Source organism: Leucoraja erinacea, chromosome 37 (assembly GCF_028641065.1).
Source record: "Leucoraja erinacea ecotype New England chromosome 37, Leri_hhj_1, whole genome shotgun sequence".
Lineage (NCBI taxonomy): Eukaryota > Metazoa > Chordata > Chondrichthyes > Rajiformes > Rajidae > Leucoraja > Leucoraja erinaceus.
The window spans coordinates 5077527-5104607 of NC_073413.1; the positions used below are offsets into that span (position 1 = coordinate 5077527).

At 47.7% G+C, this 27081-nt stretch overlaps 1 protein-coding gene across 1 annotated transcript in view; it reads right to left on the reverse strand.

Annotated features, from left to right (window-relative positions):
- Window positions 1-27081, reverse strand: part of cacna1ia (calcium voltage-gated channel subunit alpha1 Ia) — a 184674-nt gene that overhangs the window by 44092 nt on the left and 113501 nt on the right. The window contains exons 18-20 of the mRNA XM_055662956.1: window positions 24205-24273; window positions 21402-21586; window positions 19187-19313 (exon numbers count right to left, since the gene is read on the reverse strand). Coding sequence (XP_055518931.1) covers window positions 19187-19313; window positions 21402-21586; window positions 24205-24273 — 381 coding nt within the window. The remainder of the gene's footprint in view (window positions 1-19186; window positions 19314-21401; window positions 21587-24204; window positions 24274-27081) is intronic.

A 27081-nucleotide genomic window follows, 5' to 3' on the forward strand; every position in this document is an offset into this window, starting at 1 on the left:
CCACCCATGTGCTGGATATAAGATACTGCCGTAGTGTTGTCGATCATAATTCTAACATGCACGTGCCGCATACCAGATGCATATGCTTTTAGCCCATAAAAGGCGGCGAGCATTTCCAAAAAGTTAATGCCCAGTGATTGTAGTAGCGATGCCTCTGAGTTAGTCCATCTGCCACCTGTGCTGTCTATGGAGTTAGTAGCTCCCCAGCCTAAAGCGCTGGCATCCGTTGCAATGGTTATGTTAGGATTGGTTACGGTGATAGGACTGTGACTGTGCCAAATATTGTCAACCCACCACTGAAGTTCTGATTTGGCTTCAGCGGGTAAATCCATTTTGCGATCATAATGCCCCCTATGAAGGCGTAATGCATGAGTCCTTGCTCTTTGTAGATTTTGATAATGCAAGGGCCCATGTTGGGCAGCCGGAAATGCTGCTACTATAGAGCCAATAACTCTGGCTACATGCCGTATTCTAGGTTGCGGTGTAGCAATTAAATGGCTACAAGCTTCAATGAGTGAAACTGTTTTGTTTCTGGGCAGAGTGACAGTCATGTGAATCGTGTCAATAGTGAAGCCTAAGTAATCCATGTTAGTAGTAGGCTCCAATATTGATTTATCTGGGTGAAGGATAAAACCCAAAGTTTCAAGGAGTTGTTTAGTGGCTAACACTCCTGCGACAGCTTGTTCCCGTGTTCTTCCTAATATGAGAACATCGTCCAGATAGGCCACTACTAAATGTTTTAGTTCTCTCAATTTCTTCATGGCCACTTTAAGAATTTTCGTAAATAGTCTGGGAGCTGTCGTTAAACCATTGGGCAAAGCTCGGTACTGCCATAGCTGGCCCCTCCAGATAAATTTCAGATATTTAAAGTAATCTTTATGAATGGGTACCAAATAGTAAGCATCTTTGATATCTATGCTTGCCATGTAGTATCCCTTGGAGATCAGTTGTCTGGCAGTGAAAAATGTCTCCATTTTGAAATGTTGATACTCAACAGACTGATTGAGTGATGTCAGATCAATAATAATGCGACATCCACCATCTTTTTTGGTTTTGAGAAAAATATTTGATACAAATTCTTGCGGCTCGTGTGTGGTCATTTCTATGATGCCTTTAGCCACGAGCCGATCAAGTTCAGCTTGTCCTTCTACCTTCTCAACTGCCGAGGGAAGGAACACCCTTTGGGGCATGTGCTGAACTGGCGGTTCTACGCCTGGTTTGAACTCAATCTTGTATCCACTAATACTGTTGAGTATAAACTGATTGTTAGTAAGGGAGCACCAAACATGCTTGAAGAACCTCAAACGTCCCCCTGTTAATACTACACCCTTTGTCTGTGTATGTTGACAGGAACCAGACCCACCTACCTCCATGTTCACTTGTGGGGTCGTTTCCGGTGGGTCTGGCCCAAGGTTGTCCGTGTTGGTGCTGCGGTGGGGCGGCGCATCTTCCCACGGCTCCGCCCTGGGCCCCGCTCTAAAAAAGAGCACTGGGGGTAGTGGGAGGCGGTCACCAGGCTTTCACCAGCTCGGTATCTGCTGGTGGCTGCCGAGGCGTGCGGCCAACTGGGTGTCTTCGCCCTGCTCGGTCCTGGCCCTGCCCTCATGAGGCCTACTGGTTTTGCCGCCTCTTCCAACTCCTTGAGTCTTTTGGCCAGATCCGCACCAAATAGCAGCGCCTGTCGTTCGGGCGCTGGAGCTTTACAGAGGCCGGCATATGTTGGGTTGAGGGCAGGCCTGATGTTGTCCCGCCGTAGGTTGTTTAGCTCATACGTGGTGCTGCACATCAGTGCGAGGGCATCCTGCTGGGGTATGGTCAGGTCTTCATCCCCAACGGACCGAGCAAAGGCGGTGACGGCTGCTGAGTGGAGCTTCAGGACTCGCTGCATTTTGACCTCCTGAGCCCTTATGTGCTGCCCCAGCTGGTTCCAGATCTGCCCATTTACCGTCTTGACCCTCAGCGCCTCGCAATTTTCGGGCGCGATGTAGTTGTCAAGGGCCTGCTGGACAGCCTTGTCCTGCAGCGGGTTGTTGGACAGCCTGTTTATAGTTGCCGCCATTCTGGGTGGCAACACCATCCCAGTTGTTGGTGGTGCCGCATATCGGCCCACTACACCCAGTAGTTCTTCTTCCGGCACGCCCGGCATGCTGACGATATCCTCCGCCTGCCCTTGGGATAGGCCAGCCCAGTCCTGGCCTCCCTTACTGCCCTCGAACATAGAGGGTACAGAAGGGTGTGGAGAGGAGGAGGCCAAAGCCCGTCCTCCTGGGAGATGCCGCATCTCCTCATTAATCATACGCTCGAGGAGCTGCCTCATGCAGCTTATCCGAGCGTCTCCCCTTTTCGGTGGGGGAGAGTGTTCCCGTTCCTCCGATTCATCGGAGGACACCGGCCGGTCGGTTTTCTGTGTCGCCTTCCTCCCTGTGCGGGGCGTTGAAATCTGCAGCACTGGGGGCGGCTCGGTGTCGGGTGAGCGGGAGCGTTGAAAAAGCTCCTCCGCTGCGAGAGGCTGCCGTCCCGCTATGGACCCGTCCTCGGGTGGAGTAGGGCAGGCAGTCCTCCTGGCTGGTCGCTTGCGAGAGGCCATTATTCTCTCTAGCGCGACTCTGTAACAAAAAAAGGCACTTACCTGAGGTCTCGTCTTTATGCTGCAGCTGGAGAGCCTGGCTCCAGCTGCTGCCGCTGTTGCACTGCTGACGTAATGCCGCGCCTGCGCGCTGGGTGGGTTCTTCACGTAGTCACTCACGTGACTCCGAAGTAAAATGGTGCAGTGAACCTGGTGAATCATCCAAAACGTGGTCAGAATATTGCACGTGGAATCATCGGGAAAAGGCATAAGAAGTGGGCATCTTTGGCAAGGCCCATCCTTAAATACCCTTGAACTATGTGGATGGGGTGGACCACATCTGATGGGAGTTAACTGCACTCTGATGGATCTGGAGAAACATGTGTGTCAGGCATGGCAAGGCTATGTGGGCAGCACGGTGGCGCAGTGAGAGAGTTAATGCCTCACAGCGCCAGAGACCCAGGTCCAAACCAGACTGCTGATGCCTTCTGTATGGAGGTTGTACCTTCGACCTGGGACCGCATGGGTTTCCTCTGGGTGCTCCAGTTTCCTCCCATACTCCAAAGACGTGCAGCTTTGTAGGTCAACTAGCTTTGAAAAACTTGTAAATTGTCCCTAGTGTGTAAGATAGTGCCAATGTATGGGGTAGATGAAAATGCTGGAGAAACTCAGCGGGTGAGGCAGCATCAATGCTGCCTCACCCGCTGAGTTTCTCCAGCATTTTTGTCTACCTTATGCCCCTGTCCCACTTAGGAGACCTGATCGGAAACCTCTGGAGACTTTGCGTGGTTTCCGTGCGGTTTCCGTGCGGTTCTCGGAGGTTTTCGTCAGTCTCCCTACCTGCTTCCACTACCTGCAACCTACGGCAACCACCTGCAACTTCCCGGAACCGCACGGAAACCTTGGGTGGGGCGCAAAGTCTCCAGATGTTTCCATTCAGGTTTTCTAAGTGGGACAGGGGCATTAGATTTTTCCAGCATCTGCAGTTCTTTCTTAAACTAATGTACGGGGGTGATCGCTGGTCGGCGTGGACTCGGAGGGTCCGAAGTGCCTGTTTCCGCGCCGTTTCTCTATTACTAAAACCATTGCGCATTAGCGAACCAGATGGTTTTTGATCCGAATCATTCAATGTTATTCTTACTAATTCAAGTTTTTTATTCCTGATATATTGAATTACCTGAATGTAAATTCCACAGCTGCTGCAGTGGTTTCAGAAATTGTTTCTCTTGATCATTTGACTGAGCTCCGGATTAGTAGTCGAGTCACGTTACCACCTGCTACTCTGCTAATCCTTAGACACAGTGGGGGCACGTGGTTCTACGGTGGCACGGTGGCACAGCGGGGAGAGCTGCTGTCTCACAGCGCCAGAGTCCTGGGTTCGATCCCGACCTTGGGTGCTGTCTGCGTGGAGTTTGCCCGTTCTCTCTGAGATCGGGTGCTCCGGTTTCCTCCCACATCCCAATGACGGGCGAGTTTGTAGCTTAATTGGCCTCTGTAAAATTCCCCCATAATATGTTGGGAGTGGAAGTGAAAGTGGGGTAACTGGTGATCGATGGACAGCATGAACTCGGTGGGCTGAAGGGCCTGTTTCCATGCTGCATCTCTAAACTAAATTTAAAAATGCTATAACTCTGGAAGAGTGGGTGTTAGAGTTTAAAGAGTGGACTTATAAAGTTCAAATAAAAGGTGCATCGCTAGAGTTGCTGCCTTACGGCAAATGCAGCGCCAGAGACCCGGGTTCGATCCCGACTACGGGTGCTGCCTGTACGGAGTCTGTACGTTCTCCCCGTGACCTGCGTGGGTTTTTCTCCGAGCTCTTCGGTTTCCTCCCACACTCCAAGGACGTACAGGTCTGTAGGTTAATTGGTAAATGTAAAAATTGTCCCTAGTGGGTGTAGGATAGGGTTAATGTGCGGGGATCGCTGGTCGGCGCGGACCCGGTGGGCCGAAAGGGCCTGTTTCCGCGCTGTATCTCTGACCTAAACTGACTATGATAAATTTCATGATAGTACATTAGTCAGATACATGTTCAGTGAAGTCAAGTGAATATGTCTTGTTGCTTTAGCCATGCACATCTTGAAAAGTCAACCAGTTTCAGATTATTCTGAAGACAGACACAAAATGCTGGAGTGACTCAGTGGGACAGGCAGCATCTCTGGAGTCTGAAAAAAGGTCTCGACCCGAAACGTCATCCATTCCTTCTGCCGGAAGATGCTGCCTGTCCCGCTGAGTTATTCCAGCATTTTATGTCTATCTTTGGTTTAAACCAGCATCTGCAGTCCTCCAGAATATTCTGAACATGGTCTGAAAGGTGGATCAAATGATTATTTGTAGCAATTTTCCTTTTTGCTTAAAATCGGTCGAGTAGGTGATTTACCTGTTCCTGGGCCCTTAATGATGAGTTGGGAGGGGCTGGCAAATTTGGCAAGCTTGCCAATTGGGTTTGTTTCGATATGTAGGGGTGTCAGGGGTTATGGGGAGAAGGCAGATGAATGGGGTTGAGAGGGAAAGATAAATCAGCCGTGATAGAATGGCAGCTTAGACTCGATGGGCTGAATGTCCTCCCCCTCCCCCTATCACATGAACCTATGGATGTAGAAACAAAGAACTGCAGATGTTGGCTAATGAACAAATGGACACAAAGTGCTGGGATAACTCAGCGGATCAGGCAGCATCTCTGGAGAACATGGATAGGTGATGTTTCAGGTCGAGACTCTTTTCAGATTGTGGTAACCAGACCATTTAGTGTAGGGATACAGTGCCAAAAAACAGGCCCTTCGGCCCACCGAGTCCATGCCGACCAGCGTTCCCCCCAAAAACTAACACCATCCTACACACAGTAGGGACAATTTTTTTACATTTTACCAAAGCCAATTAACCGACAAACCTGTATGTCTTTGGAGAGTGGGAGGAAACCGAAGATCTCTGAGAAAACCCAGGCAGGTCTCGGGGAGAACGTGCAAACTCCGTGCAGACAAACACCCGTAGTCAGGATCGAACCCGGGTCTCTGGCGCTGTGAGGCGGCGACTCTACCCGCTGCACCACTGTGCCACCCGGTGGGTGGGGAATCGACCCTGCGGTGTCTCGAAGCGTGAGACAATGAAGTGAAATCGAGCGGAAGTTCTCGAGGGCAAGGACAACGTCCTGGCAACCGACGGTAAAACCGAGGACACCCTCCTCCCTCCTTCCCCGAGCACCATGACATTTAATGTACAAACCAAAGATCCTATACGGAGCAAGATAGACCACTCCTAAATGCAACGGGCTGACGTGTAGTACGCAACGGAGCGGAACGTGGGCCTTTTTTTCATCCATTTCAGTAACCCAACCCGACCCGACCCGATTCACAGTGTAATCAACGTTGCGGGGGAACAGTTTGTGTTAATAAATTATAATTCTGAAAATGAGAAGATTTTTCCCAAATAACGTTTATTTTTACAAGGATGTTTCCGTAACCGGCTTCCGTCTCTGCACTAGTATCTTTGCTCCGCTGTGACGGGATCTTTGGTGCGGAGACGGAAGCCGGTTACTGAAATGGGGCCGAAAATTACCCGTGAATCTGCCCATGAACGTACTACGTCTGTTTCGTGGAGTGGACTATCTTGCTCCGCTATAGGATCTTTGATCACACAAACAGGGAAGTGATCAGGCTAAAGATACGTCCAATATGCCTGCCGACAGCCAGCAAGCTGGAACAGCAGTGAAGGTAATTGATGAACCTGCGGCCGGCCTGTCTGATGTGTTAGGTGATAAATCCAGCCGTCTGAAGCTTCAGTGATTACAGACGTGAAGAAGGTATTTAAGAAGGAACTGCAGATGCTGGAGAATCGAAGGTACACAAAAAAGCTGGAGAAACTCAGCGGGTGCAGCAGCATCTATGGTGCGAAGGAAATAGGCAACGTTTCGGGCCGAAACGTTGCCTATTTCCTTCGCTCCATAGATGCTGCTGCACCCGCTGAGTTTCTCCAGCTTTTTTGTGTACCGTGAAGAAGGTGTGATGTTTTCAATGGAAGTCGACATCCTTGGATTTCAACAGTGACTATTCTTTAATGGTACGTCACGGTTTGCAACACACTTTGGGACATCCTGAATGCGTGCATGTATATACACGTGATTTTTGAGAAGGCTCCGCTCCTTCAACATCTGCAGTGAGATGCTGCAGATGTTCTACCAATCGGTGGTAGCCAGTGCCATCTTCTTCACTGCCGTGTGCAGGGGCAGCAGGGCAAAGGCCGCGGACGGCAACTGGACCAACAAACTCATCAGGAAGGCTGGCTCCGTCCTGGGGCTGGAGTTGGAGTTGGAGTTGGATTCATGGGAAGTGGTCTCGGAGGGGAGGATGCTCCTCAAACTGCGGAGCATCCTGGACAATACAGCTCACCCCCTCCATGACACACACTGGTCAACCTGAGGAGCACCTTCAGCAACAGACTGGTTCCACCAAGATTTTTCAACATGTTGCAAAATATCCACGAGAGCCCTGAGTACCTACGAGCGGCCGTTACCGTAATTCTCCGAGCTCGAATCGGGGGAAACTCGGGAGAACTCTTGAATTAGCTCGTACAGTGGGACAGGCTCCTTAAACCCCATTCTCCTGCCTTCTCCTCATAAAACCCTGACAACTTCACACCACAGGGGCGTCATGTTTGGACTCATCACCTTCTCGACGGCAATTACGGAAGGGAAATAAATGTTGGTTTTAGTCAGCAAAGGCCGTGTCCAACAAATGAATTAAAAGACGTAGCCATGGATGGATAATTTAATTCCCTCATTCTCTGCTTGAGGAACTCCTCACTGCGTTTGCCAGGAAATGACTGTAGCTGATAAATGAAAACAACTCGCTGGCTGCCAAATGCTTCACCACGTCCCAGCCATGTATCATTGTGCTGCCTGACTACAAGCTCATCCTGCAACATATGGCTGTTTGATGCACGATGGCTTTAACAGGCTGCCCACGCAAAGACTACAAACACCGTCACTCAGACGAAGGCTTCTTCTGCCTTGGATTTTCATTTTCAATAAAGAAGCACGGCAGGAACTCCCGTGAAACAAGAATCAGCGCACTTAAAAAACGTGGCCTTCCTGGATTTTGTGACATCTCACATCTCACATAGAAACATAGAAATTAGGTGCAGGAGTAGGCCATTCGGCCCTTCGAGCCTACACCGCCATTCAATATGATCATGGCTGATCATCCAACTCAGTATCCCGTACCTGCCTTCTCTCCATACCCCCTGATCCCCTTAGCCACAAGGGCCACATCTAACTCCCTTCACTATCCAAATTGTCCCATCGCTCTCAAGGAGTTGGGATGTGATTTCTTCTTCTTATAATGATAGCCATTCAGCCCATCCGGGCCCTGCCAGGCGCCAAGGGCCAATCTCGTCACATCCATTACCTATTTATTTAGCTTAGAGATACAGAGCGGAAACAGTGCGCAAACCATTCCTTTTGCTCATATTTACTACTGTCCTTTTGCTCCTGGCTACCTTATTGGTGACCCTCGGGCTATCTTTACTGGCTTTAAGGGCCTGTCCTACTTTCACGACCTAATTCACGACCTCTGCCGAGTTTGCCCTTGACTCATACTCGCAGCATGGTCGTCACGAGGTCGTAGGTAGGTCGTAGCAGGCCCTGATGCTAGTCGTAGCTACTCGTGGCATCACGTAGGTCAGGGCGTTTTTCTAGCCTGATGAAAAATGTCCACGAGTAAAAAAGGTCGTGAATTAGGTCGTGAAAGTGGGACAGGGCCTTTAGGCCCACCGAGTCCGCGCCGACCAGCGACCCCCCACACACTAACACTATCCTACACACACTAGGGACAATTTTTAATGTCTAGTCTTTGATCAGTCTTTGATCAGTCAGTTTGATCGGCCCGAAACGTTGCCTATTTCCTTCGCTCCATACATGCTGCAACACCCGCTGAGTTTCTCCAGCACTTTTGTCTACCTTCGAATTTCCAGCACCTGCAGTTGCTTCTTAAACAAAATATAATGTTCACCAAGCTAATGAACCTACAATTGGATCCAATCCCCGATCTATTCCTTTCTCATGATGTTAAACACTTCTATAAGATCACCCACTCAGTCTCCTCCGCTCCGAGAAATTAAATCCTAGCCTGCTCAACCTCTCCCTGTAGCTCAGGCCCTTGAGTCCTGGCAACATCTACATGTGTTTAGTTGATCTCTTCTTCTCATGACCTCTGCAAGATCCACTCGGAGGGCTGGCGGTGAATTGTGGGCTGAAGAAGGGATGAAAGATAGGCAACAAAATGCTGGAGTAACTCAGCAGGACAGGCAGCATCTGTGGAGAGAAGGTATGGGTGACATTTCGGGTCGAGACCCTTCTTCAGACCTTCAGACCAAAACCAGCATCTGCAGTTCTTTCCTATGGAGATGGGATTGAACCAGGAGCCCTAGCTCTGTCTGAGGTTTGTTTTTGTGAAGAGAAGCAGGATTGCTATGGTGACGAGAGGTTTCATCGACTTCCCAAGGGTGGGGGGGGGTGCGAAGAGCAATGAACGCGATGCATGGGTTACCTGCTGGGCTCATGTGGTGCCCCTGTGCAAGTGATCGAGATTCATCGCCGAGATCTCACTATCGGGAACAATGTGCTCTCTCTGTAGGACGCAGTTTGCAAGGAGAACAGTCTGTTCTGCTCACTGCATTTCAACTGCTGATTTGCCCACGGAATGTAAAACACGGCAGTGGGAACTTGCTCAAGTGTTAACGGAATCTAGTCTAGAGATACAGCGCAGAAACAGGCCCTTCGGCCCACCGGGTCCGCGCCACCCAGCGATCCCCGCACACTAACACTATCCCACACACACTAGGGACAAGTCTGAAGAAGGGTCTCGACCCAAGACGTCACCTATTCCTTCTCTCCACTCCAGAATACTGTATGAGGTGCTGTTCCCCCATTTTGCGCTGGGCCTCACTCTGACAGTGGGGGAGGCTGAGGACAGAAAGGTCAGTGATTGAACTGGGAGGGGGAGTTAGTGTTTAGCAAACGGGAGATCAAGTAGGCCTAGACTCTAGGCGGACTACTCCAGCACTTTGTGCTGATCTTCAGTAAAAGAAAAACAGTTCCCCTTGAGTACGAATGGCAATCAGGTCAATTAACTTTATAAAAGGTGCACAGAATCTCACTCCCAGGAGCCTGATTGCATTAAGCCACTTGATCTCTTTCTTGTTAAACCCATTGATCGATGTCAGGAGACGACCCATGACTGTAGGAAATGATCATTTGTCTAACTGCATTTTATAAGTATAGAGATATTGCACAGCATCGAACAGTCACCTTATTTAGCAACACTCTGGGCCGGCTAAACGGGTTATTATCATGTTAATGCATTCACCGTCACTGGCAGATTACTCACCTATATCATCGTTACTTTTTTGCATATAGAAACATAGAGACATAGAAATTAGGTGCAGGAGTAGGCCATTCGGCCCTTCGAGCCTGCACCGCCATTCAATATGATCATGGCTGATCATCCAACTCAGTATCCCGTACCTGCCTTCTCTCCATACCCCCTGATCCGCTTAGCCACAAGGGCCACATCTAACTCCCTCTTAAATATAGCCAATGAACTGGCCTCAACTACCTTCTGTGGCAGAGACAGAGATTCACCACTCTCTGTGTGAAAAAAGTTCGTTCTCATCTTTTTAAAGCCTTATCCTTAAGCTGTCTTGTCTGGACTTCAAATGAATAAATGAATATCTTTTGATTTTCAACAAATGAATAAATGAATATAGAACAAATGAATATCTTTCATTCATTTGTTCTATATGTCCCCATATCCACCACAGCCCATATCCTCCCGTTTCCCTCTCCCCTGAAGGGCCTGTCCCACTTACGGGGTTCTCTCGGCAACTTCCCGGCGCCCGTCACAGCCGCAGGAGGCCGGCGGAAATTTTCAACACGTTGAAAATCCGGCGTAGACCAGAAAAAGACACGACTCTTTGGGCGACTACTCATCACCAAACAGGCGTCACCCCGCGACACGCGACTACTCACGACCATACGGGAGTCGCGTGTCGACATGTCGCGGGGTGACTCCTGAATGGTCGTGAGTAGTCACAAAATCCAGCGGCGACAAAAAATATCTAGCGACAGTTGAGGAGACACCGTGCGTCAATATGCCATCACGCCACATCACCGCCGCGATTTTTTCAGTGACCTGACACGTCAGTTAATGATGCCGGCAGTCGCCAAATTAACTCGCCAAGTGGGACAGGCCCTTGAGTTTCTCGGCTTTTTGTGTCTTATCTTTGCTTGTAGCCTGCCAGGAACAGGCGACAAGCTTCCAGCCTCAAAGCCCTGTCCCACAGTACGAGTTCATTCCAAGAGCTCTCCCGTGTTTAAAAAAAATCAAACTCGTGCTAAGCACGGAGACTGAACGTAGCGGGTACGTTGGAGCTCGGGGACGTCTCTGAGCGCTAACGGCGGGCACTCGGGAAGACTCGCTAACGGCAGGCACTCGGGAAGACTCGCTAACGGCAGGTAAGCACGGGAAGACTGGTGAAGATTTTTCAACCCGTTGAAAAATGTCCACGAGAGCCCCGAGTACCGACGAGCGGCCATTACCGTAAATCTCCGAGTTCGAATCAGGGCAAACTCGGGAGAGAGAGCTCTTGGAATGAACACGTACCGTGGGACAGGGCTTTCAATGTAAAAACTGTCTCTTTCTCCCCATCTCCAAGAAAAACGGGGGGGGGGGGGGGGGGGGGGGGGAAAGGAGTACCGAAGAAGGGTTTCGACCCGAAACGTTGCCTATTTCAATCGCCCCATAGATGCTGCCTCACCCGCTGAGTTTCTCCAGTATTTTGGTCTACCGACAGAAAGAAAATGCTTGTTTCGTTTTGTCATTGGCACTCTGTCAAATTCATTCCTCGACACCTAATGTACTACTGCATCCTCTTTGTCTCCAGGCTCTGTAATCTCCTCAGAGAATTGTTAAACTCATCAAGCATGACTGCCCTTTGCAAATATGCTCTGACTATTGCTGATTAGCTCTTACTTTCTAAGTGCTGTCATGCATTATCTCTTAACGGCTCCAATGTATTTCTGGCCGACAGTGTGACTCCAACTGGTTTGGATCCTAGGTGATAGGAGGAGAATTAGGCCATTCGGCCCATCAAGTCTACTCCGCCATTCAATCATGACCGATCTATCCCTCCCTCCCAACCCCATTCTCCCTGCCTTCTCCCCATAGCTTCTGACACCCGTCGACTGAAGAATCTATCTATCTCTGCCTTAAATATACCCACTGACTTGGCTTCCGCAGCCTTCTGTGGCAGAGAATTCCACAGATTCACCGCCAACTTTCTCGAGAACCAGAGGACATAGATTTAAGGGGGGGGGGGGGGAGCTTTTAAATAGGAAGTTATCTGAAGAAGGGTTATCTGAAGAAGGGTCTCGAGCAAAAAACGTCATCCATTCCTTTCCTCCAGAGATGCTGCCTGACCCGCTGAGTTACTCCAGTTTTTTGTCTCCAACTGGGAAGTACCCACAAATGCAATCACATTTCACTACACCAATTGGTGTATGTGACAAATAAAGTATCTTTGAACCTTTGAACAAAAGGTGATGGGTGAATGGAACATGCTGCCGGAGCAGGTAGTTAAGGCAGGCAGTATAACAATATTTAAGAGACTATTGGACAGGTACATGGAAAGGACAGGTTTCAAAGGTTCTGGGCCAAAACGCGGGCAGGTGGGACTGGTGTAGATGGGGCGTGTTGGTCAACACGGGCAAGTTGGGCCTGTTTCCACTTTGTATCACTCCATGACTCTATACTCCCTTCATAACAGAAAGGATACACCCATTATTTGTTACTTGCCAGGAAAAACATTTCGAAGACGTGCGGGCTTGTAAAATAATCCACATCTGTAAATTGCCCCTTTAGTGTGTAGAATAGAACTAGTGTGAACAGGAGATCATTGGTCGGTGTGGACTGGATGGGCCGAAGGGCCTGTTTCCACACAGAATCTGTGAAACTAATAACTAAAGCTAAATATATATATATTAACTTCATCATGTGATAATCGTGGCTCTGTGGGAAAACATATCTGCCTTTTATTGCTTATTTTTCCCCCAATTAAATTAAATCAGCAAATAATCTTGAGCACACACACACACGAGAAGCAGATGTTTACCCTTGAGTGAAGGGATGTATTTGGCAGAACCATATGTGCGGTGTCCAACAGCATTGACCATCAGAAATAAAACTGGGATAAATCAGTAAATGAGGCAGCATCTCTGGAGAACACTGATCGCCAATGCTTCTAGTGGGGACCCTTCCTCAGACTGATTGTGGTGCGGGTGGAGTGGGGGGTTGAGGGGAGGATGGGGGCGAAAGCTGGAAGAGAGGAGGGGTAGGACAAAGCCTGGCGAGTGATAGGTGGATAGACACAAAGTGCTGGAGTAACTCAGTGGGTCAGGCAGCCTCTCTGGAGCAACAAGGATGGGTGACGTTTCGGGCCGGGATTCTTCTTCAGACAAACAGCTGGCCAAAGGCCGGAGATTAAAATACAAAAATATGATAAGGATAGAAGAGGTGTGGATAGTGAAGCCAGAGGAAGGAGTGTCGTTGGAAGGGGCGGAGGGAGGGGCGGACTGGGTGAATAACGAGCCAACCAGTGTTAAGGATGAAGCTCCTGTAGTTTATGATTCAGCGATCTGAAGGTAAGAAATATTGGAGCTCCAAGTCCCTGTCCCACTTAGGTGATTTTTTCCGCGACTAGGCTGCCGCCACATGGTCGCGGGGTGACGCCTATATGGCCGTGAGTTGTCTCTTCAAGTCGCCTGAAGAGTTGTTTTTCTGTTCGCCGCTGGATTTCGAAATGTTCAAAATTTTCGGTGACTGTGCTTGACGTAGCTTGTCGTAGGTGCTGTCGTAGATTGTTGCCAGGATGACGAAAGTTGTCGCCGGGTGACATTGGTTGTCGCCGGGCGCTGACTTTGGTGAATTCCATTGGCGACTACCTACGTCAACCGGCGACAGGCACCGAATTGTCTTCAGTTGTCGCCGACAGGGTCATTGCTTGTCGTAGCTTTTCGCGGGTGGACGTGGCTTGACTTTGGTTTTGGTTGTCGTAGGTGTGGTCGTAATGCCCCTGTCCCACTTAGGAAACCTGAACGGAAACCCCTGGAGACTTTGCGCCCCACCCAAGGTTTCCGTGCGGTTCCCGGAGGTTGCAGGTGGTTGCCGGAGGTTGCAGGTAGTGGAAGCAGGTGGGGAGACTGACAAAAACCTCTGGGAACCGCACGGAAACCTTGGGTGGGGCGCAACGTCTCCAGAGGTTTCCGTTCCAGTCTCCTAAGTGGGACAGCCCCATTAGTGGGACAGGGGCATTGGTCAATAAGATTCTGGCTTATCTCCTGGAAATCCACAATCCCAACTGTTCCTCATATCCCTTCATTCCCTGAGTGTCCAAGTGAAATCTCCCGAAACCCACGCAGTCACAGGGAAAACGTGCAAACTCCACATAGACAGCAACTGAGGTCAGGAACCCCCTCCCCCCGGGTCTCTGGCGCGGTGAGGTGGCAGCTCTACCAGCTGCGCCGCATAAATATCCGGTTACGCAAGTCCCCATGCTGCAGGTAATCTCGCCACAGTTACCTCACATCCATTCTCTGAGACAATGACTGTCTTATTTTATCTCGCTCATTGCGAACCTCATCCATCCAGCTGCAGATGCTGGTTGAGGCAAAAGAGCTTAATAATGGCCATAAATCTAACGGGTTAGTGACGCGTTTCCAATGTGAATGTGAAGTAAAATTATGGCTATGTTCTTAAATATAATTTGCGGTACTTCTCAACTCATTAACCTTAAGCTAAAACACCGTATAGAGTTAATCAATTTGCATTAATGCAGCTAACGATGCAGAGATCGAACGCATATGTCATGTGGAGAGCTAAGCCAATAGTTGCCATGTTCACCATTGTCAACAGCCATTGTCAACAGCATCAAGGTCAAATATAGAGAAGCAAAGATCCATCTGAGTCCCGCTGCTGTCTGCAGCAACAATAAGAGAGCTCGTAAAGGGTTTCTAGTTTGTACTTTAAATGCACAGTTACTTTTGGTGAATTAAATTCGCTCCTTTGGAGCAGGAAGTGTAATTATACTGCCTTGGGTTTAACAGCAGCATTAAGCTGGAAAGAGTGCAGAGATTCACTTGGCCCACCCTCTCCCAAATGGAAATGCTTGAAAATCAGAACTGCTGCAAAACACTCAGTATGTCGGGCAGCTTCTGCAGAGAGAGAAATAGAAATTGCCATCAAGCTGGAAAGGGCGCAGAGAAAGGCTTGGATAGAAAGGATACGGAGAGGATGTTTCCACTAGTGGGGTTTGGTTATTCCATGTTCCATCAGCTCTCCCCACAATCTCTGGCATTCCACAGATAACAATCCTTGCTGCTACTACCCCCTAATCTGAGCATCATTCTCATCAACCTTCTCTGCTCCCTTTCCAAAGTCTTCAGACATGATTTGTTAAGATAGGAAGTGATATGGGACATTCTGAAAATGATCAGCCATGATCACATTGAATGGCTCGAAGGGCCAAATGGCCTATGCCTGCACCTATTGTCTATTGTCTATAAGAAAGACGAATAGTTTGTACAGCTCCACCACCGGTTTCCCGGCAACTGCTGGTCCGGCAACTCCTTTAATCCGGACAAAATTACCAGAGCGCTCTTAGAAATGTTCCCCCACCGGATTAGGCCCCCTAATTTGAGGAAGGACATTCTTGCTATTGAGGGAGTGCAGTGTATACAAGGTTTACAAGGTTAATTCCCAGGATGGCGGGACTGTCAGATGCTGAGAGAATGGAGCGGCTGGGCTTGTACACTCTGGAGTTTAGAAGGATGAGAGGGTATCTCATTGAAACATATAAGATTGTTAAGGGTTTGGACACGCTAGAGGCAGGAAAAATGTTCCCGATGTTGGGGGAGTCCAGAACCAGGGGCTACACAGTCTAGGAATAAGGGGTAAGCCATTTAGAATGGAGACGAGGAAACACTTTTTCTCACAGAGAGTTGTGAGTCTGTGAAATTCTCTGCCTCAGAGGGCGGTGGAGGCCGGTTCTCTGGATGCTTTCAAGAGAGAGCTAGATAGGGTTCTTAAAAATAGCGGAGTCAGGGGATATGGGGAAGAGGCAGGAACGGGATGATCAGCCATGATCACATTGAATGGCGGTGCTGGGTCGAAGGGCCGAATGGCCTACTCCTGCACCTATTGTCGATTGTCTATAAGACCCCCCCGAAAATGTGGCCCCCAGGCCGAGTGAGGCGGGTCGGATTTGCCCCTCCGCGGCCAGCACTCTGGAACTCCGGCCCTACCGGCTCCGGCAGATCCGTTCCCGTAGCTGACTCCCGAGGCCGACTTTGCCGGCCAAGGCGGAACGTGCCGGTACCGTTGGACTCCTCCCGGAGGACGAGACCTCCGTTGGTCTGGCAATGCGGATAATCCGGCAAGGCTCTGGAACCAAGGGTGCCGGAAAATCGGTGGCGGGCCTGTAATATGTCCAACCCATAAGCCTGCAGACTGGGAAAGCAACGAGAGAAATCACAAAACATCTTCTCAAACAAAGTTTGCTGGAAATTAGGCAGTATCACCACAAATGCCTGGCCAAGGCTGGTGAATGTCCGCTATTAAGCACCAGGCAGCAAAGCGACAGGCATACACAGTGAAGATACAGATCTAATTGAACAGGGCAGCAGGATCAAAGATACTTCATCAACGTCTGGCCACCCAGAGAGTTGCGAATCTGTGGAATTCTCTGCCGCAGAAGGCAGCGGAGGCCAATTCACTGGATGTTTTCAAGAGAGAGTTAGATTTAGCTCTTAGGACTAACGGAATCAAGGGATATGGGGGAGAAAGCAGGAACGGGGTACAGATTTTGGATGATCAGCCATAATCATATTGAATGGCGGTGCTGGCTCGAAAGGCCGAAAGGCCTACTCCTGCCCCTATTTTCTCTGTCTATGTTTCTATGTTTACCTGACCCGATCTTGATGGGACCTGATTAAAAGCATCACATCAGGTTATATAGATACGCTGTGTGACACATTCTGGCTTGGGTCTATTTGGGAAAGGCCAAATCAATACTTTATATACATATGATCTGCCTGAAATAAATTCGACTGGTAATCAAAGAGGCCCACGGTTATTTTTTTCCAGTGAAATTAGCTTAGTTTAGAGATACGGCGTGGAAACAAGGCCTTCGGCCCACTAGGCCCGTGCCGACCAACAATCATCCATTACATTAGTTCTAACCTACACCGTGGGGACAATTTAAGGGCCTGTCCCACTTTCCCGAGTTTTCACAAATTCTCCTGAGTTATGCACGAACTCTCCCGAGTTTTCAAACTCGCAGAATGTTCGTAACGAGTACATAGGAGGCCGTAGGAGTCCGTGGATATATCGTGGCGGCACGTTATGCCAGCCGTAGGTACTCGGGGCATCAGGTAACTCGGGACTTTTTTTCAGCATGTTGAAAAATGCCCACGAGTAAACAAATAGCCCAGAGTACCTACGGCTGACATAACGAGCCGCTACGATATATCCACGGACTCGTTACGATCACAGGGAGTTGCGGTCACAGGGAGAACGCACAAACTCCACACAAAGACAGCGCCCAAGGTCAGGATTGAACCCGAGTCTCCGGCGCTGTGAGGCAGACACTCTACCGCTGCACCACTGCGCCGCCTCTATGGGCAACATAAATGTGTTACTGTTCTCCCTGACCCTTGTTACATTTTCAGCCATGGTTGGGTTGGTGTTTCATTTTACACCCTAAGCCGGTTTTTAGGCTGAGTAACAGGGTGAACAGAAAGATACGATGCGGTGAATAAATTTTGGAGTGATATATTTGATATATTTACAAAGCTTTTCAAGTCAAGAATAGAACCCAAAACGGAATGGATTATATTTGGAATAATAGGAGAAGATACCAATTTAAATAAAGATCAAAATGTTTTTTTTAATTATGGGTTAATAATTGGAAAGAAATTGATACTTAAATTTTGGAAAAATACAACCACACCAACTGTTAAAATGTGGATTAGGAATATGATGGACATAGCACGCCTTGAAGAAATGAGACTCCAACTAATAGATAAATATGACCAATTCTTAAGGAGTTGGTCTCCTTTCATCGACTTTTTGGAATCATGTGATGCAGCGGTACCGTAAAGATTGCTGATTTCAGTTCATGACGCGGATAGAGCTACATCTCCGAATACAGATTTGAAAAATTCTCTTTTAAGGGGCCTTCTCTTCTATTTCTACTTTCCACTTTCTCTCTTCCTTTTTTATTTTTTATATACACACTTCACGTTCTTCTACTCTCTACCATCTATTTTTCCACGTTTTCCTCTTTCTATTGTTTTCTTTTTCTTGTCCTGCTTACTTCCTTCTCATAACATAAAACTAGAGGTTGTACATAGAATGGATTACGGTATTACATAGTTGGCACCTAAAATTAGGTTCCACTGTACTGTTTTGTGCTGTATTAACTTCTAATAAAATAAACAAAAAATAAGATACGATGCGGTACGATAGAACTTTATTCATCCCCGGAGGGAAATCGGTCTGCCGACAGTCACACAACACACGACCAGGCACACGGAACACTTGAAATTAAAATTAAATTAAAAGTAGATTAAAAGTGGGGGGAAAAAAGACAAAGACAAGGAACTGTTGGCTGGCTGTCGTATGCACAGCGCCTTAACCGTAACAAACGAACAAACACAGGCTTATCCCTCTGGGCAGAGGATTCTACCAAAGATTATCACTATAAGATCTTTGGATTCTACGGCTAGAGTGCCCCCCTTCTCCCGCAAACTGCATCCCCTTTTGTTCTCCCGCCATCCCTCCTGCCGGTCCCTCCACGCCGAGTTCCCATTGTTCTTCACAACATTGAGCACTGAAGATAGACACAAAATGCCGGCGTAACTCAGCGGGACAGGCAGCATCTCTGGAGAGGAGGTAAGGAGAAACCATTCCTTCCTTCCCTTCTTCTCTCCAGAGACGCTGCCTGCCCCACTGAGTTGCTCCGACATTTTGTATTGTATTGTATTGTATATCTTTATTGTCATTTCCTGAGTATTCACATACCCAGAGGAAACAAAAAAACGTTGCTCAACCAGTGTCCATTCAGTGTGCATTAAAAATAAATAGAAATAAAAATACATATATCATGAACAAATTTAACACTCTACTAAACATTCAACAGGCGTTCCGATCGGCAGCGGCACGACAGTGGCTCTGCTGCAGTGTGTCCAGGTTGGTGGTTGGTGCGCGATACTTTGGCAGGGGGGCAAAGTCCGTTTAGCAGTCTTATAGCCTGCGGGAAGAAGCTGAGGAGCATCCTGCTGGTTTTGCAGCTAATGCTCCTGTACCTCTTCCCAGATGGCAGGATGGAGAATATGTGATGCGATGGGTGGTAGGGATCTTTGATGATGGAGATGGCTCTGCTGATACATCTCTTCCTGTATATGTCCAGCAGGAAAGGGAGTGTCTATCTTCGTGTCTATCTTTTGTGTCTATCTTCGGTTTAAACCAGCGACTGCAGTTTTTCCCCTGCACGTATTGAGTACTGAGCTCTTACCTGCACGCCAAGAATCCCGAAGATGATGAAGAAAGCGCAGCAGATGAGTACGATGTTCCCGATCGGCTTCAAGGAGGAAATAAGGGTTTCGACAACCAGCTTCAAGCCGGGCGCTCGACTGATGACCCTAGACGCAACACATGAGAGTGAAGAGCGAGATCGGAGACTACATTTGTATTAGAATTTTTCTTATCATCAAAGTAAGTTTTTACTCAAAGATAGACACAAAGTGCTAGAGTAACTCAACGGGTCAGGCAGCATCTCTGGAGAAAAGGTATGGGTGATGTTTCAGGTCGGGATTCTGAAGAAGGTTCCTGACCCGAAATATCACCCGTCCTTTTTCTCCAGAGATGCAGCCTGACCCGCTGAGATACTCCAACGCTTTGTGTCTATTGCAGGAAACAGTGTCTTTTATCGTGTCCGTTTGTTAGACAAATTGGAGAGGTTTTTTTTTTCTATATCACAGGGCACAGAAGGTTAAAGATAACTCTATGGAGAAAATAAAGATGAAACACCACAGAGACATTGATCAATGCTGAATTATTTCAGAAATATAAAATCCACATGGGACCATTGTGCTGTGAGAATATAAAAACACAGTGGGTGCTGAGAATGTTTGAAACACTTTGGGTTCGCTCAGAGTGTTTCCCAGTGCGTACTGTTAAGGCCTTGAATAAGCCGATTTGTTTGAGAGACTCAGCACTACTCCACGGGCTATTCTTTGTGTCTGTTCCGACCTGCGGTGTAATTAAGAGGGCGACTGGGGCCCACGTGAAAGCCAAGTCCAGGGCACAGTTGCGTTACAAAACTCCCTCCGACGGGGAAGAGAACAAGCTCCCATTGTTCATGAAGGAACTGCAGATGCTGGAAAATCGAAGGTACACAAAAAAGCTGGAGAAGCTCAGCGGGTGCAGCAGCATCTATGGAGCGAAGGAAATAGGCAACGTTTCGGGCCGAAACCCTTCTTCAGACCCAGAAGCTCCCATTGCTGGCAGCCGGAAGATCATCCGCTTACGATAATTACCAAGGGGCCGGCAGCAAGAAGAAGAAATTCTTTCATGCAGCAAGTTGCGGTGATCTGGAATGTGGTGCTTAAAGGAGTGAAAAATTAAATTAAGGATAAAATAAAATAAAATGTGGGCAGTTCAAAAAGTTCATAAGTGATTGGAGCAGAATTATCTTGGGGTGGTTAGTTTAGATTAGTTTATTATTGTCACGTGTACTGAGGTACAGTGAAAAGATATTGTGTTGTGAACTATCCAGTCAGTGGCAAGACTACACTCAATTACAATCAAGCCATCCACAGTGTACAGATACAGGACGGAGGGAATAACGTTTTAGTGCAAAATAACGTTCAGTAAAGTCCAATTAAAGATAGTCCAAAAGTCTCCAATGAGGTAGATGTTGGTCAGGACCACTCTCCAGTTGGTAACAGGATGACTCTATGACCAAGGCCCGTCAACATTGCTGAGTATAATACCTGGAATTCCCCGCCCAACACCACGCTGAGAACATAATCAATTCATAAGCGGTGTGGAATGAGCTGCCAGTGGAAGTGGTGGAGGCTGGTTCGTTGGTATCATTTAAAAATAAATTGGATAGGCATATGAATGAGAAGGGAATGGAGGGTTATGGTATGAGTGCAGGCAGGTGGGACTAAGGGGAAATAATTGTTCAGCACGGACTTGTAGGGCCGAGATGGCCTGTTTCTATGCTGTAATTGTTATATGGTTATAAGGTCAATAAGCAGGATTAGGCCATTTGCCCCCTCAAGTCTGTTCTGAATGCTTCAATTTGCAATGCAATGGCTTATCCATCTCCCCATAACCCCTGACACCCGTACCCGAACCAGTTCATTGGCTATATTTAAGAGGGAGTTAGATGTGGCCCTTGTGGCTAAAGAGATCAGGGGGTATGGAGAGAAAGCAGGTACAGGATACTGAGTTGGATGATCAGCCATGATCACATTGAATGGCGGTGCAGGCTCGAAGGGCCAAATGGCCTACTCCTGCACCTATTTTCTATGTTTGTATATTTCTAGAAGAGTCAGAAGTTGTTCCTCTGTGTTGTTGATGGGACTTTGGATAATAATTCGTGCAAGACACTGGAATTGCTGTTTTCTGGACCAGAAAGGAAAAAGTTGGCCTTCTATGTCTAACACAAAGCATCCTTTGTCCATTGACAGTACTAGGTCTAGCTGCCTTCTATGCTCTACCTGAGGGGACGAAGGGTCCTGAGAAGCCTTAGGACCCGGAGAACGCCCAAGATCTTGGCTCCGCCTGCAGAGGCCAGCGACACGACTATGTCGATGAGGGACACGAAGACGAGGAATCCATCCAGAATGTTCCAGCTGCTTCTCAGGTACGCTTGGTCACCAATGTAAAATCCCAAGGAGACAACCTAAGATGCACAAAGAATGATAATCAATTGAGAGAGAAAACAACGAGAGAAGAGTCGGAAGAAACTGCAGATGCTGGTTTATTAAACCGATAAGACACAAAAAGTAACTCAGCGGGACAGGCAGCATCTCCGGACGGAAGAAATGGGTGACGTCCTATGGGGTCTTTGGAGCGGAGACGGAAGCCATTTACGGAAACATCCTCGTAAAAATAAAAGATATTTGGGATAAATCTTCTCCTCATTTTCAGAATTATAATTGATTAACACAAACTGTTCGCCTGCAACGTTGATTACACTGCGAGTTGGGTCGGGTCGGGTTACTGAAATGGTGGCCCACGTTCCGCTCCGTTGCATACTACAGGTCAGCCCATTGCATTTAGCAGGAGTGGTCTATCTTGCTCCGCTATAGGATCTTTGGACTCAACTACCTCCTCCAGCAGACCGTTCCATACTCCTCACACCCAGTGTAAAAAATTACTCCTCTGATTCCTATTAAATCTTTCCCCCTTCACCTTAAAGAATATGGACAGAGCAAAATAGGATTAGTGTAGGCTTAATTTTTTAATAGATTCTTGATGGTTGACAGGGACTCAGTTAGCCAAGGGCTGGCATCTTTATGACTAAATTCCCTGACAGCAATGAATGCTTCAATTTGCAATGGGTTTTTAACTTGTGCTCAGCGTATGAAAAAGATCTTTTATACCTTAATGGTAAATTAGGTCGTTAATATCTTGCTTAAAGAGACGACTTAGCTCAGAGATGCATTGGATGTTCGGTTCACAGCCACTTCCCATCTGCTCTGTCTCTGCCTGTGCGTGCTCAGCGAGTCCAGTTTCCAGCTCGCTCACTTGAAGCTCAGGATGACTAATGCAACCTCATGAAGCAAGCTCGGTGACGGAGAGCAAAAAACACAACCAGATTTCAATTAGAGTGGGAACTCTACCCAAGGGAAGAGGAAAATCCCACAGCTTTAGTCATAGAGTGGTACTGCGTGGAAACAGGCCCTTCGGCCCAACTTGCCCATACCGGCCAACAATGTCCCAGCTACACTAGGCCCACCTGCCTGCTCTTGGTCCATATCCCTCCAAATCTGTACTATCCATGCACCTGTCTGATGGTTTCTTAAACGATGGGATAGTCCCAGCCTCAACTACCTCCCCTAGCAGCTTGTTCCATACACGCACCCACCACCCTGTGTGAAAATGTTACCCCTTAGATTCCTATTAAATCTTTTCCCCTTCACCTTGAACCTATGTCTTCTGGTCCTCGATTTCCCTACTCTGGGCAAGAGACTCTGTGCATCTACCCGATCTATTCCTCTCATGATTTTGTATACCTCTATAAGATCTCCCCTCATCCTCCTGCGCTCTATGGAATAGAGACCTAACCTACTCAGCCTCTCCCTGTGTCACCTTTAATGTGTCAAAGGGTTGCTGTTTAGGTTTAGATGAGTTTAGATATACAGCGTGGAAACAGGCCCTTCGGCCCACATAGTCCGTGCTAACCATCGATCACCTGTTCACTAGTTTAGTTGAGTTTCGAGATGCAGCGCAGAAACAGGCTCTTCGGCCCACTGAGTCCGTGCTAACCATCGATCACCCATTCACAAGTTTAGTTTAGTTTAGAGATACAGGGCGGGAACAGGCCATTCGTCCCACCGAGTCTGCACGGACCAGCGCTCCCCACACATTAACATTACCCTACACACACTAGGGACAATTTTACATTTATACATTTTATACCAAGCCAATTAACCTACAAACCTGTACGTCTTTGGAGTGTGGGTGGAATGCGAAGATCTCGGAGAAAACCCACGCAGGTCACTGGGGGAGCATTCAAACGCTGTACAGACAGCGCCCGTAGTCAGGATCGAACCTGGGTCTATGGCGTGGTGAGGTGGTAGATCTACTGTTGCCCCTCCGTTCCGCCCCTATGCTAGTTCTACGCCACACACTGGGGACAATTTACAGAAGCCAATTTTATAGATACAGCACGGAAACAGGCCTTTAGGCCCACCAAGTGCTCACCGACCAGCGATCACCATAAACTAGGACTATCCTACACACTAGGGACTAAGGACTAGGCACACTCGGGACAATTTACAATTTTCACCAAAGCCAATTAACCTACAAACCTGTATGCCTTTGGAGTGTGGGAGGAAACCAGGGCACCCGGGGAAAACCCACGCGGTCACGGGGACAACGTACAAACTCCATACAGACAGCACCTGTAGTCAGGATCGAACCTGGGACTCTGGCGCTGTGAGGCAGCAATTCTACCGCTGCACCACCTTGCCGCCCTTAATATGTATTATCGGCAGACTGAACTGCACCATCAGTTGATTTGGTAGACACAAAATACTGGAGTAACTCAGTCTGTGAGGCAGCATCTATGGAGAGAAGGAATGGGTGACGTTTCGGGTCGGGACCCTTCTTCAGACTGAACGTCCGAAGAAGGGTCTCGACCCGAAACATCACTCATTCCTTCTCTCCATAGATGCTGCCTCACCCGCTGAGTTACCTGTGTCTACCTTCGATTTTATCCAGCATCTGCAGTTCTTTCCCACAACATCAGTCGAATTGACAGACTGGGTTTTTAAGAGTCATTTAGAGTCTTACCTTTAGAGTCATTTCTGCAACGAAAATGGCAGTGAAAAAGTAGTTGGAAACACTGAGGAAGATTCGTTCCTGCAGGAAAGAAAGGTTTAAATTTGGCACTGAGCAACACTTGACACTGATGATGGGTTATTCACAGCTTCACATACCATCCGTGCAACATCTCAAATATAAATGTTCTCACATTAACTGTTCTCAATTCTAAGAGTTATTACACTTGCAAAGGAAGAAAAAAGAGAGCAAAGCACGTTACGGGACTGCTTATTTAAATTTTTTTAAAAGATGAGAATAAGAAAAAGAAGTTAGATAGTAAAGGATAGAAAGATGTGAAATATATAGTGTGTGAAGAAAGAAAACGAGTAAATGAAGAAAGTTGAGAGAGAAAATAGTGAAAAGAAAAGGAGATCATTATTTATAGTGTTAATTATTATTAATAATGATCATTATTTATCATGTTAAAATCCATCTTCACCCTCTAATGGATGTAATAATATTAAAGAACAGGAGATTTTTCTAGACTAATGGTTACCTTCAAGGGAGACATATTATCTGATCATTATTTATAGTCTTGACCAACCCTCGTCCAGTCCTGAAACAGTTATTTTTTACAATTGTGTTGCACCATATGATTCCAAAAAAACGACGAATGGAGACCAACTCGTTATGAATTGGTCTGATTTATCCATTAGGAGGAATCGCATTTCCTCAAGATGAGCGGTGTCCAACATACTTGCAACGTTACGGGACTGCTTAATCAGACAATATTCGATAAGATTCATACGTTGAACAGGACACAGAGAACTTTTCAAATACTTTTTTTTTCTCCACCTTGAAGGGCCTGTCCCACTTGGGCGCCATTTGCGCGTCATTTAAGCGACAACATTTACGCGTCACGACATGTACGTGTAAAGGGTAAAGCACGTGATGCGCGCACGGTGGCTGGTGACATAGGCAGTGACGCGCAGTCGCGCATGGCGCCCCAGGATTTTGGAATGTACAAAACCTTCGCGCGCCATCTGCATGAAGCGCAAATGACGCCCAAGGGCGACCGGCCCTTTAGTTTTAGACTTTTCTTTAGACTATAGAGCATGGGGTTCCCAACTTTTTTCGTCCCATTTACCCCCGGCAACTTTAATAGCACGTATCAATGTGACTTCACTTATTTATGAACACCTAATGATGAACAGATACCAGTATACCAGAACCAAACACAGTCGGTCAATGAGAAAAAATATGTGCAAATCCAGAATCAATAAATTTACCCCCTGGGACTCAATTTACCCCAGGTTGAGAACCTTTGCTTTAGAGCGTGGTAACAGGCCCTTCGACCCACCGAGTCCTCGACCAGACCAACAATTGCCCCGCACACTAGCACTATCCTACACACACTATGGGCAATTTACCATTTACAGAAGCCAATTAGCCAACAAATCTGTAGGTCTTTGGAAAGTGGAAGGAAACCGGAGCACCCGGATCAAACCCATGCTGCTTACAGGGAGAACATGCAAACTCCATACAGACAGCACTCATAGTCAGGATTTAACCCGGGTCTCTGGCGCTGTGAGGCAGCAACTCTACCGCTGAGGTGCACACATGAGGTCCGCACGGAGTCAGATGATACAGTCTCTTCACACTAGAGGCCTAACCTTGCCTTTTAGATGGGACCTTATTCGTAGAATGGAAAGCACTCGTTCCGCTGAGAGTTCCATCATGGGTGGCACGAGTTTGCACGTTCTCCCCGTGACTGCGTAGAGTCGCGGGTGCATTACATCACCAAAATTCCAAAGAACAGGTTTTTCGGTTTTCGGTGACCACGACAGATGGGGTGGCTGTCTGTACGGAGTTTGCACGTTCTCCGTTGTGACTGCAAGACACTTCACCCACCTTTCTGTGTGTAATGGGTAATTATGGCCTTTCCATGCAAAATTCTAAAAAGACGAACAGGTTTTTCGTATTATTATTATTAATTGGCTTCGGTAAAGATTGTAAATTGTCCCTAGTGTGTAGGATAGTGCTAGTGTACAGGGATCGCTGGTCGGCACGGACTCGGTGGGCCGAAGGGCCTGTTTCTGCGCTGCATCTCTAAACTAAACTACACTAAAAATTAGAGCAGAGAGCTGCATGGGTTTTGGCAGTCAATTCTGTGTGCAACTGTTGCCGACAGATAGCGACTAAAATGTCTCTTTCCCATAGCTGACATGTGAGTGGAGAGACACACAAAATGCTGGCGTAACTCAGCGGGTCAGACAGCATCTCTGGAGAAATGGAATGGGTGACGTTTCGGGTCGAGACCCTTCTTCAGTCTGGAGAACCCATCATCAGACTGACGAAGAGTCTCGACCCGAAAACGTCACCTATTCCGTTTCTCCAGAGATGCTGTCTGACCCGCTGAGTTACTCCAGCTTTTTGTGTCTATCTTCGGTTTAAAGCAGCATCTGCTGCTCCTTCCGACACATCCCCCTTATGAGAACTGACTGCCACTAACTGCCTCTTTTCAACCTTTAGAAAACAGGGAACGTCACAAATACTCAGCCGTCATTGCTCCCACACCTTCATTCAGATTCAGCCACAGTTTTAGGATTAATTCTATCAGTGCCTGCACGGTTTTAATAGCTTTCTGCTTGGAATGGCATGTTAAAATCCATCTAACCCTCTAATGGATGTAATAATATTAAAGAACAGGAGATTTTTCTAGACTAATGGTTACCTTCAAGGGAGACATATTATCTGATCATTATCACTTGGTGTTTAGGAGCATTTGGTTTAGTTTAGTTGAGAGAGACAGCGCGAAAACCGGCACACCGAGTCCGCGCCGACCAGTGATCCCCGCACACTAACTCTACCCCACAATTTTTTACATTAATACCAAGCCAATGAACC